Below are 14,371 nucleotides of genomic sequence, written 5' to 3'. Positions count from 1 at the left end.
CTTCTGAAATGCTCAGAACCAAAGTCCTGCTGACATCCCTACAGCCACGATTTCACACCAGAAAAAGTTATTAGAGATGAAGAATTAAGATCAATCTCAGAAATAAAGCTGTGTGCTCTGACCAGAGCAGCTTGAGCCCTGTCACTAGGAGCTCAGGAATCCTGGCCTGGCTGGCAGAGCACAGGAAATCAGCACTGTGCAAGCACAGGTGGGATAAGCCCCTGGGCTTTGTGACTAATAAGCAGAGGTTCTGTAGGAAGGGAAAGAAAGGAGGAGAAATTAAGAATTGAATTAGATTTCTGCTGGGCATATAAAAGTGCTGCCTCTTTCACTTTCTTTTCAAAAAATCAGGACTGAAGAAACAGAAGAATATTCATTGATTTCAGAAAAGCTGAGTTTTAAGTGCCATTGCTAGGGAAAAGTTATTTTCCAGGAGAAGCTACATTGACTAATGAAGGAGAAAGCAACTCCTTTTGCTGGCTATATATTTTCCAATCAGTTCCAAAACAAATCTACGTCTAATTTTCTAAGGCTGGAATTATAGATGGGAATTAAAACTCCCCCAAGATCAAGGAGGCCATCAGCATAATTCAAATATCTTTTCCAAGGTCACCCAACCTCAGCTATGCTGCCAATACATAACAATATATTCTGCCACTGGTTTTGGCCAGCAAACACACACAAAAAATGGCCCTGCAGTACTTTTAGGGATCAGAATCGGGGCCATAATATATTTGGAGTAATTTTAAATGAAAACACGCATAAAGAGAGAATATGTGAAGTGTGGCTTGCAGAAAGGCTTACTCCTCTGCTCTGCCTGACTCCAACAGGAGCAGTCCAGGTGGCCAGAGCTATAATTATCCTCACATGAAAACCGCTATTTGGAGTTGAAAGGCACCTCTGAAATTTGGCAGCGCTCCAGAAGCTTAGAATTTCTTAATGTTGCTTAACATTTCATAACCCCCACCCCCCCCAACACCTGTATAAGGTGCTTAAAATGTCATTACCACCTGTAATTAAAGGCAGAATCCAATTACAGCAGGTAGCAAATCAAGTTGGTGCTTACCATTTGTACATATTGACCATGTTGCTTATAAAAAAAAAATTGGGACTGGTAAAGCACACATAGAGCAATGTAATATGCAGATTGTATGAAGCTCTAAAGAGCAATTACAAGATAAAAGGTAATGAGGAATAATAAGGACAAATTAGTTTCAGTGAAGTAATGACACTTGAAGTTTAAATTTCTACGTGGAAAGTTCTGGGGAGAAAAAAATTTAACCAGCAAAGAAATCAAAGCGAGCAGAAAATGAAGGTGGGAAGGTGAGAAGGGGAGAAGGGAACGCTCACCTACCACACTTGCAGATATCCCATTTTCATATCAATACATTTCATTGGTTTTATTAAGAGGGGCTGTGAACCCAACTGCATTTTCAGAGCTGTGAACCACAACCACACAGGTCCCTCAGACCCATCTGCCACAGCAGCTACATCGATTACACCCTTTTATTTTTGGAGTGGATATATAGACCTTTCTGAATTCAACAGCCTGCTTGGGGTCTTGTTCATGTGCTGTAATTAAATAATATGAATTAAAGCACGCAATATTTTTTTTTTTTAAATAAATATAATGAGCAAAAGTATGACTTCAGCTATTTCAGTTCCTCAGGCTGGGTCCTCCAATGGAAAATTTCTCTTCCCCTTGGAAGGGTAAGCTCAGAGCTTTGATCAGATCAGGAATGTGAGGTCAGGTACCTATTATGGAAATCTCACCGTTTATGTAATTGTGCTTTATTTTTAAGCTTAATTCTCATTTTCAAAGACAAAACCCAAGAAAGACATTTAAAGAAAATGCATTTTTTCAGGATCCCCAGGTGAAAGGGGACAGAGTATTTCAGTTGTCTACGTCAAAATCCAATCTGCTTTGGAGACTTTGTATGGGAGCATACAGACTGAAATAAATACTTTTCTCCCACTTGTATAAATTCAGTGATCTTTAAATTCCAGATCATAATGATTATGTAAGGACTGTTAGCATGTCAAGTAAGTGAATACTTTTTGGCATTTTCAATGTGTGTTTTGCTGATGTGATGCAGCGGGAGCCATCAGGATATACTGGGTCAATAGATGCTCTCCTTGCATAAATTAGACCATACAAAGTAAAACATGCATATTAGATTTTTCAAAGAAAATACAATCAATTTATCGAATTCCCAGGACATCTACAATGAAAAGTATTCCTCACTGTGTGTAAGGCTGGTGTCCTCTGTGGCTGGGACCAGCCTGTGGTGCTGGTGTGACCAGACTTTCAAGGGAGAATTCCATTTTATAGCACCACAAGGGCCCCAGAAATAGAGTTACCAGAAACTGTGACCCTCTGATCAGTTTTTCAAATTGTTTGGGTTAGTAAACAAAGAAAAAACAACCAAGCTTTTTGCTAATATGGCAAAACATGTTCTATGGCAGAGAGGATGCAGTACACTTTAGCAATTCTATTGATTTTTCAAAATTGGATTTCATAGGAAGAGTCAAACATGCTTGTGAGAACAGCAGGCACCATGCTTACTGCTTTCAAACTTTTCTCACCAAACAGAGTGCTATTGCTATAAAAAAAAAAAGTTAAATGGCATTATTCCTTATAAAGCCCTTCTTCTTTTCAAATAGTAAGGCACTGGGCTTAATTCCACTCTTGTTATAACAATTCCATTGACTTTGGTGGACGTAATATCAACAAAGTCACAGTTACTATCACTTTGATGAAGTTACACTATCAAGACAAAAATCAGGTCTCCTTTTCACAAATATTCTCTAATTTTTTTCTTTTTTCTCATACTAATTGCTGACTTTTACATTCCACAAAGTTGGCTGTTCCTATCTATCCAGCTGAGGGAGGTTTGACACTTCCCACCGCCTGTAGCCTCCCCACTCCCTCTTGTGTGCACAGTTCACTCCACAACTGCTGGGAGGGGAGGCAGTGCTCTTGTACCAAAGTTTAGAAGCTGGGGCATCTGTTTCTAGCAAATACATTTTTCTTCAGTAATGAATTCTGTAAGGCAGGGATCACTTCAAGCAGATCTCTGTGCACCATTGCAGCATAAACCATACTTTAATATGCAGCTCCCATCCCTCTGGGATTGCGTTTTTTACACTGGGCTTAAAGATATTAAGGATATATTTTTATTTCCTTAAAGCTGACATTAAAGAAGTCTCACTAAGATATCAATAGTCCATAAAAGAGGTTCTGTACAACTTGAAAGTGGAAACTTTTCTTTTGAGACCTGTTATCTCCACTTAATATCATTTTTTTTCCCTCAGCTTACAGAATAATATTGGAAAGTAGATAAAGAGTAAATATGAATATACTATTATGCAATTCAAGATTACATTTAGTTCAGTTAGTCAGCTTTTTCTTAGTTAAAACAATTTATGATTTAATGCTGAAATAAAACTGGGGGAAAATATCTTTTAAATGTTTATTTACAAAACACACTTTCCTTCTCCCAGCCATCTACAGAGGAGTGGTCCCCATCATCATCATCTCTAAGGCCCTGGCACAGGTTGCCCAGAAAAGCTGTGAATGTCCCATCCCTGGAGGTGTTCAGGGCCAGGTTGGATGGGACTTGGAGTATCCTGTATGAAGAAAATTATTCATTAGTATCTTCAGGCCTGGGCCATAAAAATTTAAACAAATACATTCTTCTCAGGCTAAAAACAGAGCCAATATTATCAGTCATATTTACAAAAAGTATAATGATTAAATATCAAGCTTTGATATTACCTGTCAAAAAATCAAATTTTGAACATAGGACTTACCAGCTTTTGAAAATAAAGTCTTGTTCTTTTAAAGGAATGAACACCTCCAACCGCAAAAGTTTTAGTAACTACAAAATTTACAAAAGAAAAATAGTTTAGAATTAAAAGAGCAAAAAAGCATGAACTCTGACTACCACTGATGCATCCTCACTGATACCCACACACTGTGCTTGGAGACACATTTTTCTCAGTCACATCAAATATATTTGTGGGCAATTCTCAAGGACTGGAAACTTCTTGCTAGTTTTGAAGCCTTTCTTCTTTTCACAGCAGTTTTACTTTAGCTTTTGCTGGTGCAGATGCAATAAACAAGCATCTGAAAAGGCAAACATCAATACCAGCTTTAATCTACTGTTTTAAGTCCCAGTTCTTTCTGTTTGAGGCACAGACCTGGCTGAGCAGGAAGAGGGCTATTAGCTTTATAGTTATAAAGTCAATAGAAACCGAATTTTAAAAGGATATAAAATCCTCATGATAAGGGACATGGAAGGTTGCATGCTCAGTGATCCATACTATTCCCTGCAAACCAGATCATGGAGATTAGTCTTTTCTGGAGATTAGTTTATTTGCTTTAATGCAAAGCAGTGAAAACAGTCCAGTGAAACATGTAGCTAAACAAAACCATTTTCTGAAGTACACAGAATTAAATTGTTAGAAAAGTTTAAAAAATTATAGGTCTGATTCAAACTGACCAAAGCCAGACACCCCAGAAGCAAGTCTATAACTTCTTTACATCAGGCTGTTTACAGATACCACAGGAAATTTCAGCCTTAAATTTTCTTAAATCCACAAGAAAACAAAAAGCCCTGAACAAAGAGCTTCCTTCTCCACGTACTCACACACACTCACAAGATAAATAATAAGTTCACAACTGTTTGTAAACTAGAATTATAACCTGCAAACCATTCAAAAGTCTGATTTAAACTGACCAAAGCTGAAAAATCAGAGCAAACCTGTAATGCCTTTAAATCATGTTGTGTAAAGAGCCCACAGTCCACCTGATACAGAACATTCAACCAATTGTGAACAAAACCCCAAGTGTAATAACCAGATTTAATCTAATTCAGTAACTTTAAACATGGGAAAATTACTGAAACCAACTAATTGGACACTAGAGTGGACATAAGGACTAAGATGACATCACAGTGACCCAAATCCCTTTGAGTGGCATCATTGCACTTACTCATGGGAAGCCTCAAGATGTTGCCAAGGATTCTGCCCTGAAATGCCACTGAGGGACAAAATCTGAGACCTGCTTTGGTGTGCCAGTGAGCACCAGGAAAGCACAACCAGAACCTTACCTGATGTCACCTCTCCAGACCATCTGGAAAAGAAGAAATATTCTGTAGTCAACACCACAATTCTCTTCCTTTCTATCGCTGAAGTACATTGCTAGCAAGCCTTTTAAAAATAGAAGGATTAAATAAACCTAAAATGTCATAGTGAGATTTCTAAAGCAAAAAATAATCTACCATATTGTTGCAGCACATGGATGCTTTCAGTGCGAAATTGAGCCAGGCCATTTCTCACATGCAGCGAGTTCTGGCAAAATGCTTTTCCCCCACACTCTCCCAGGGCTTGTGTCTGCAATCTGTACTGGATACCAGAGACCCTCCAAGCAGAAAGCCAGATTCACTCCATGCCAGTGAAAAGTCATAGGTCTGGAGTTTGGTACTATGGAAACAGAGTCATTTAGGCTGGAAAAAATCCCTAAGGTCATCGAGTCCAACTGTTAGCCCAGCACTGCCAAGCCCAGCACTAACCCATGTCCCCAAGTGCCACACCTACATGGCTTTTAAATACCCCCAGAGATAGCGACTCCACCACTTCCCTGGGAAGCCTGTTCCAGTGCTTGACCACCCTTTTGGGGCAGAAATTTCTCATAATATCCCATCTAAACTTCCCCTGCTGCAATTTGAGTCCATTTCCTCTTGTCCTGTCACTTGTTAGTTGGGAGAAGAGACCAATCCACACCTTGCCACAAGCTATTTCTGGGAGTTGTAGAGAGTGAGAAGGCCTCCTTTTCTCCAGACTAAAAATCCCCAAGTCCTTCAACTGCTCTGGTTCTCTGAGATCTGGTTTGGAAGCAGGAAAAAGCAGTTTTCATTTAGAAGCCAGGGAGGTCACTGATGTGCAAAACTCCTGGCAAACAGCATATAGATGCTGATAGTTTTTTCTTGGGGAGGATTATCAAATGAGCTTTGGGTCATGGATAGCACAAGTTCCAGGATAATGGATTCAGTGATTGTGTCTATGATGACTGTAATAACTCTATATATAAAAGAAATACAATCTTTGTGCAAGCATTTGAATGGAGGCAGACTCAGGCTTGCTCTGTCCAAGGTGTGAGATAATTAAGCATCAATTTGCTCTGATACAGAGCCCTCATATCTATGGTGGTTGGAGGTCCACATCCACACCAGCAAGCTCTGGCATAGCAAATTGTTTCATCATCTACCTGATTCCAAGGAAGGGACAACTGGGCATCATGGGCCATTTACTTGTGCATTTCAGCAAAGATTTAACCCAGCCCAGAGCTTATGATCTGGTTCTTGATTTGCTTTTCAAATAGCAATAGCTTAGATACCTTATTTATCATCTCCTTTAAGAAAAGCAGGGCAGTTCCTTTCCTTCTCTTTATTCAAGCAAAATTCTTGCTGGTTTCAATTTCAGGTCTGCTGCTCCAGCCCAAAGCCTCATGTGTGGTTTTCAAACATTGCAGAAGAAAGTTTATTTGTGCTGGGATACTTTTCTAATCAAATGAGTAAATCCAACATGAACCATATCTATCCATCAGCAAGGCTTCAATAAGTGTAGTTTTGCAATATTCTTGATTTTGTGTCAACTGTCTTCACTTTACTTCTACTACTGTGCATATTATTTACATAATACACTGCAACAAATACCTGTAAAACCAACCGTGCATTTATGTGGGGGTTTCAGTCTGTGATGCAGCCTGTGCTCCTTGTCAGGTTTGATTCATGTAAATGATTACAGAATGAAACCACACTGTCAGCAACTCTGAATTTACTGTTCTTTTCTGGAAATTCCTACTGGAGATGGGAGGAGAAGGAAGGGAAGGTGGGGGAGGTATTGTGCCTTGGGGGAGGCACAACACAAGCACTGCAAACCAAACAGCACAGATCCCTTATTCTGTCACCTGAGGTCTGGAGGCCTTTGAGATTTCCACCTTCAACTCCAGACTGCTCTCTCCTTTTTATCTCAAAACAGTTTCATTAAAGCACAAGATTTTTTTTAGTTTTTTTCTCCCCAACATTCCCTGCTGTTCATCACTGTCCCAATGCAATGTTCTGCCAGGTGCTAGATGCATTTTTTTGGTGTTTACTTGCTGTGTGTACAGACTGGGCACTGGAAATGCAGCAGGATGCCCGTGCCTGAGCCAGTGGATATGAACACACAGCTTCTTAAATCCTCCTCCATAACTGCTGCACCCTGTCACACATCTGAGCCCCAGGCACTAACCTGAGCTTCAGTTTTTGATCTACCAGTAAAAGTCAAAGCATATTCTTGGTCTATAGACCATACAGAGAAGAGAAGGAGGACGTTCTGCCCTGGATTTTGTTGAATTTTGATATTCTCACTTCCTAAACATAAATTATTAATGTTCAAATATATCATACTTTTTACAAGCTTCTTCCAGGAACTTCCTCATTACCTACAGATATCTCTCCTGCCTCTAACTTGCCCCCCTACAGACATCAGACACCCATCCCAGGTCTCCAAAACCTCTGCTTTCTCTGGACATCTGCACTTTTGCCCTCGCTCTCACCCTTGTGATGTTTCCCAGCTCTTTTCATTGCTCTTGTCTTCCCTCCAGTCTTTAGCTGAACTACTTGCAGCTCTTCTGCTGGGGTTTTTCAGGCTCTCCTGTATTTCCTTGTGATGTTATCACCTCTCTGGACCTACCAACTACCCCTCCACTACCATGGAGCAATGAACGACCACACCTTGATCCCTGTACCCCCAGCAAGAACAGGATCTGGATGTTTGAGTGCCCAGCTGCCAACTGCCAGGAGACTTTTCCAAAGCTGGTGTCATGGAGATTTCCTCTCCCCTGTTTGGTTGAATCTGGCTAATATGCAACAACACTAGAAGGCAGAGGGGAAGACAGACAGAAACTCTCATTAACACCAAATGCCTAAAATTCCTACACCCATTACATGCAACACCTCATTTTAAAAAACAGATAAAAACACCAGGCCTTGCCAATATTTATGTATTGCCTATATGAAGTCCAAAGGCTGAACTCTAGTATCCACTACTTTAAAAAAGGAGACATTACAATTACTTTTATTTTCCATCAGTCTTAAAGCTGGTAAGACACTGATGTTTTTAGTTGTTGCCAAGTAGTTTTTGTATTAAGAAAAGGACTTTCCATGTTCCCATGCCCTGCCAGCAAGTAGTCTGGGGGTGGACAGCGAGCTGGGAGGGGACACTGACAGGACAGCTGACCCCCACTGACCAAAGGGATATCCTATTCCATATGGCATCCTGCTCAGTACATAAACTGGGGGAAGAGCTGGCCAGGGGCCACTGCTCAGGTACTGGCTGGGCAGTGGTGAGTGGTGAGCAATTGCATTGTGCATCACTTGTATATTCTAAATATTTTATAATAATTATTATCATTACTGCAATTTTCTTCCTTTTCTCTCCCATTAAACTGCCCTTAACTCACACATTTTCTCACTCTCTCCCTTTTGATTATCTTCCTGATCCTGCCAGGAGGAGCAGTGAGTGAGTGCCTGTGTGATGTTCAGTTCCTGGCTGGGTGAAACTCTGACAAGTGTGTACAGAATGTCTTGAGAGGAATAAATCCAAAATGCTGTGCTGATACTGTAAGTCACTGAGCAAAGCACTGGGGCTGGGTAATCCTGCCCTGACCCTGACATGGGAGTGTGGCCTTAAAGATTGAGGAAACCCTTGGGGAAGTGCAGGGGTCTCATCAACAAGCAGCTGACCTGAGAGTGCTTTCGTGGAACAGGAAGGGCTGCAGGAGCACACCCCTGTGCCTCACTCCTTACCAGCCCCTGAGATTCTACTGCACCCACAGAAGCCTGAAAATCTGCAGTGATAATGAAAACATTAATGCAATCCAAGCTACCTCAGTACCAGTGGGCCTAACTATTAAAATCTCATGAAAAACATAATGAAGCATTTTTTTTTTAAATTTTTATGCACTAACCATAGAAGAAGGCAATTTATCAAAACCAGTCACCACATCTGACTAATAGTTTTGTGCATTACAGGAATCCACCAGTAACTGATGAAAAGCTGATAAGCTGTAAACGATTTCTCTTCTTGTAAATATTGCAAAGTGTCCAGCAGTGGTGGCAATACTGCTGCAATAAAATCAATTAAAAAAAAAATGAAAGAAAAGCTAAAAGCATTTCAGAAGTGCAGGGCAAAAAAAAGTCTTTTCACTATTTTTCATATTTATGTTGCTTTCCTTCCTTCTTTTCTCTGGAAAAATGTGAGTCATGCAGCTCTGTTGTTACAGGCTGCAATCTGGTGGGATGGCAGTGTTTAAACAGCATTTTTCCTAATTACAGCCTTAATGGCAGAGCCCTAAAGGAACAGCGAGGTGCTGGGGAAGGTTATGAATTCAGCTCAGGGCATTTTGCCCCCCCAATCAGAGTTGAACTAATGTACCATTAAAATATTAGGTGATGGAGAGCTTCTGTTTGAGCTAAGGTACAGCTCAGAGAAAATTGATGGGCAATATTGCTTTGCCAGAGCAGTGGTGATGGGGCTGGGAAGAGGAAGCTAAGCAGGAATAACAACTGGGACTCCACTCTGCTGGTGAGCAGGACTCCTGGTCACACCCCTGCTATTAAGTGCTGCTCAGGAGGCAAAAAGAAAATGTTCTCTTTTGTGTTACTTGACACCATAGTGGCTTCTCCTGACCACTAGAACTACAAACAGTATAAATAAAAACATGTAACCATGATCCTGACCAACTGCTGTTATTGATGTATGATATTGAAGCCATTCTGAGTGTTGTGCTAGCCAAGAGCTGATGCAAATATCTACCAAATTATGATTTTTCTTAATTGAATATGTGAATCCTGGCATCCAATGGATTTGCATTTTTCCTCTGTAGAAATAACTCCAACATGAAAGCAATGAGCAATTTTAAATGGTGAGTACCTAAAGTACAACAGAATTCAAAGGAAACATTACCTGAGAATCATAAAATATTTTAAAAACAGCAATAGGTGCAAGTCAGCCTTGTAAGGGGGCCAGCAGAGTCTGTACATCACTTAAGCCTTACTTAAGGCCTCAATGTAGGCTTTAAGGGAAACTTAGCTGGTGCATACCCTTTGTGCTGGCACAGTGCAGAGCTGAGCACTACCGTCAATGATTTAACCCTCTCAAGAAGGCTTTCCTTTGAGAATCCTTTTACTGCCTCCAAAACTTTAGGGAAAAATAAACAACCAACAGAACAAAAACATAGGACTGGCTTTTACCCTGCTTTTTAACACTACAGGGAGCCTGGTGGCATGGACTTGTCTTGTTCCCTTGCTTCTCCATGCTATGGGATGAGGCCTTGTCCTCTCAGCTGTGCTCCCATCCTGTTGCCTGGGTCAGCAGCAGTATTACCACTGGATATTTAGGTCAACAGAAGTTTTACCCCTGGAGACCTTTTAACACCAAGCCACAGCTTCAGTGAATTGGCTCAGAAGCTCTGACACTCACATCTTGCAGCACTGGGTGCACAGGACAATCTTTAATGGAGGTTTGCTGCTTTCCCCTCTGACAACCGCTGTTTCCTATTCAAGAGAAATCCACAGGGAGGCAAGGAAGACCCTAAGGAAAAGTATCAAACCACAACAACCAGGAACAACTACAACAAAATCTCTGAAAAAGCAGAACAGAACAGCGTGTAAGTGCTGCTCTCTAAAGCTTTGTCTCTATCTCCCCCTTGCAGAACAAGCCTTGGAAATCACGGGCTTGGAGAACGGGGGCCTCTGCGACATCCGTGCCTCGGACTGCACCAGGATCCGGGTGTTTGGCCTGGGATTCAAAGAGTCTCCCAACCTGCACTGCCAGGTCACCAGGTTAATGGTAAGCAGCCCCCTGTTGGCTCCTAAAATATTGATGATACAGCCAAACTTTAACATGTTTATACAGAAATCTTTTACTCTCATCTGTGCTATCTTCTCTCACTGCCTCATCAGAGTATAAACACCTTCCAAGCCCACTGCCATTGTGTGTGCTACGAGCGAGGGGAGCTGAAGAGGCTCAGGCCTTTCCAGGACTGATTCCCTGGAAATGCACAGCCATGAGTTCTTGCTCATTATCTCTGTGGAGTTTTGTTTGACTCCTGTTTGGTTCAGCTGCTCTGTACCCCATTGGAGCCTGACATCACAATATTATTTCTCATTTGGTACATCTGGAATCACCACACTCGGTTGTTTTAAAACACACATTTAAGTGCTAAGTTTTGTGGTTGAACGTAGGGTTTCCTCAGCACAGTTACAGAGGCTCTTAATTGAATTTTCTTAGTCATAGTTCAACACCAGAACTTTTAATGAGCATTAAATTCATCTCTTATGCTAGCACTGTAATTTTATCATAAACAACTATACACAGGCAATGCTGCAACTAAGTTATTTGGTGGATCAGCATCCTCAGATATGAAATGTTTGATTAAATTCATAAATCCACCTCAGAACAGACACTCAGCCTGACTCCCAGTCAGTGCTGGCACACTCATGAGGCACAGATGAGATTTGCCATGCCCGCTTAGGGCTCCAGAAGCTCTTACCAGCTTGGAATGTTTTGTGCAGCTGATCTAGAGGAGTAGCTGACATCACCTTAAAGGAGCCACGAGCTGGCTGCTGAGCTCCAGGAGCAAACACAAAGTTACTCGATTACATCACCCTGTCTCATCCCAGCTGCTCGTCCCAAGTGCAGACCACAGCACTTCCTAAATCAATAGCCCACCTGCATGCATGGCTAAGCATGGCTTCCCCTTTATGGTAGCTAAAGTAACAGCATGATTCCTTTTAAATGAAACACCTAGGAATGCCTTATATTATCGATTAGAAATACAAACATACATTGACAACCGGATTCTCTTTATATGAGCCTTCTGTTTCTGCACTCTCCCTCTGTTCTACTGTAGCATCTCGATGGCAAATGGATATCAAGAGAACAAGAAAGCACAAAAGCAGCTTTTCTGAGCTCTGAGGCCGTTGACTGCCAGATCCCACTGCTGAACATCACAGAGGCTGTGCACTTCGTGGCCGGTGACGAGCCGTTCGCGAGATGGCAAGTGAAAGTAGGAATTTTATTACGTTTCTAAGAAACGCTTTAGAAAGAGAAAATCAGTTGTCATGGTAAATTAAAATGCAAAGCACAATTTTCTTCCTTTCAGAAATGAAAATGCCTGTAGAAATACTCACACTAATGTCATGTAGAGAAAAAAAAACACCCCACCAACCAAAACAATGAGCTAAACCCAGGCGTCTCTGTAGCCAATCCAAAAGTGCAAATTACAACCACTTCTAGAGGCAATCACCTGAGATTGATGCAGTTGTGCTAATCAATTGTTAATCATTAGTATTCCATTTCTGAAAAGCCCAGCTCAAGCTCCTGATTAGGCAGCAAGTGTCAGAGAGCTCTGACTCCCTGGCTGTGCGAGCGCTGCGTGCACGGTGCAGGAGAAGGGCACGGGCTGGCTCTTGGGCAGTCTTGAGCTGGGATGTCACAGTCCTGGCCTGAATGGCTGCAGGAAGAAGCATGTGCAGTATCTGCTTGTTCTGGGTTCTGTGCTGTGGTTTTAGCTGCTTATTTTCACAAAATGGTACCCACTTTCTAAATATTCCCAGGAAACCAGTGCCTTCCCGACCCTGCGTGCCTGCTGCCCTTGGTTTCACTCTCAGCCTGGATGGTTATTTTCTGCAGATCACTTGATTTTATACAAGACTGAGATCTTTTAAAGGCTCTGTAGCTGAGAAGAATATATTGCCATTGTAGGGAGACTGCAGATGTGCTGTGAAAATTGCAGCATGCAAAATGAAACACGTAAAACACTCCCTTCACCATGGTGTTACTGCCTGTCCTGCACCTTGCAGCCACCTGCACCCCAGCTGGGGACATGTGCTGACACATGGCCTGGGGGAAACAGAAAGATGTTTGGCAGGGTATGATTTCTAGTCAGTCTTTATCTAAAAAAAGATAAGGATTTGGAAGTTTAGGGCATTAGGATAAAACCTCTGTGGGAGAAGAGCCTGAGTGTTTGCTGCCGGGGTGGACCTTGGACCTTCCTTGTGTCACACACCAGGGCTGAACCAGGAGGGAAGGTCCTCTGCTCAGGCCTCTAAAATTTCTCAAAAAAGGTATTGAACTCTGCCAGTTGTGAGATAAAATGCTGCCTCATGGTGGAAGGATCTGAGAGGGAAACATCCTGGACATTCCTGGCCCAAGAGGACAGCTAAAATCCTTGTATATGCACAGGAAGGTTTCTCCAGTATTCCCAGGACAGCTTCCTCACAGCGCAGGTCTATTACAATTCTGATTGTGTTCAAGTGCTTCCATTCAGCCCTGAGGAAGTCTGTACAATTTTTCTCATTCTTTTCCCTCAAAAATAGGTACAAAAACTCTCTTTCCATGCACTAAAGCTCAAGAAAACCTCTGCACCTGTAAGCCTCCTGCCCTTTCCCTCTCCTTCAAACCCTGCAGAGGAACCAGGCTGACGGCTACACAGCGAATGCTCAATTAAATCATCTCACTCTGCACGTGAATCCTGGTACTCCTGTGGATCTTTTGATGAACAAATTGGGAAGGCAGAGCCCAGTGCTCAGTTTCAAAGACAGCTGGCCTTACATGGCAGCACAGAGAACAAAATCATGGAGCTTTTCAAGATAAAAAATTACTTTCAATTAATTCCACAGGTGTTCAAAAACCCGTGCTCCAGAAATTTCCTCATAAGACTTATTGCAACATTGACGATCTGGGTTATGTATCTCCATATCTACTTTTCAAAATATAGCTAAAAGATTTTTCAGAACCAAAAATCAACACAATTCTTTCTGGAAATGTCACTGTTCAATATTTTCAGAATATTTCCCCCCTTCCAAATCAAATTTCAAAGGAGCCAGAAAAATTTCACTAAATCTTTTTTTACCACCAGCACTGAGGGAACAAGAACTCTCTCAGTGCTCTTTCATTTTATCTCCTCTTGTATTCATGTTTGCCCATTGTTTCCATGACATGCTGCCGAATGCAGATAAGAAAGTACATGTGGCTACACCAGAGTGTTTGGCATAATTAATTGAGATATCAAATTACAAACCCATGCTTGGGCAGCAGATGACTTGAGCTGTCCAGGCAGATGCCTGGGTGAAGAGGTGAAAGAGCTTGGCAGGCACTAATCTAATTTGGGCAGCGGCTCTCTTCCTTTTTATTAAATTGTTGTTGCTGTATTTGTCTAGAATAAAAAAAAAAATATTTAAAAATTCAGCGAGGCAAAAACTGAATTTGAACTCAGGACAGTTTTATAGCTTTCATTTTTCATTTAGAAACTTTCATA

At 41.5% G+C, this 14,371-nt stretch overlaps 1 protein-coding gene and 1 long non-coding RNA gene across 2 annotated transcripts in view; one reads left to right on the top strand and one right to left on the bottom strand.

Moving 5' to 3' along the window:
* The window catches only part of LOC138113214 (von Willebrand factor D and EGF domain-containing protein-like), a 171,308-nt gene that overhangs the window by 83,279 nt on the left and 73,658 nt on the right, over positions 1-14,371 (top strand). The window contains exons 12-13 of the mRNA XM_069021266.1: positions 10,763-10,899; positions 11,963-12,118. Of these exons, the coding sequence (XP_068877367.1) occupies positions 10,763-10,899; positions 11,963-12,118 (293 nt within the window). The remainder of the gene's footprint in view (positions 1-10,762; positions 10,900-11,962; positions 12,119-14,371) is intronic.
* Positions 1,812-14,371, bottom strand: part of LOC138113216 (uncharacterized) — a 20,905-nt gene continuing 8,345 nt past the window's right edge. The window contains exons 2-4 of the long non-coding RNA XR_011152046.1: positions 5,115-5,137; positions 3,814-3,881; positions 1,812-3,630 (exon numbers count right to left, since the gene is read on the bottom strand). This is a non-coding gene — a long non-coding RNA (uncharacterized lncRNA). The remainder of the gene's footprint in view (positions 3,631-3,813; positions 3,882-5,114; positions 5,138-14,371) is intronic.

Source organism: Aphelocoma coerulescens, chromosome 7 (genome assembly GCF_041296385.1).
Source record: "Aphelocoma coerulescens isolate FSJ_1873_10779 chromosome 7, UR_Acoe_1.0, whole genome shotgun sequence".
Taxonomy (NCBI): domain Eukaryota; kingdom Metazoa; phylum Chordata; class Aves; order Passeriformes; family Corvidae; genus Aphelocoma; species Aphelocoma coerulescens.
The sequence above is the reverse complement of the archived record's forward strand: the minus strand, read 5'-3'. Positions and strand labels throughout refer to the sequence as shown.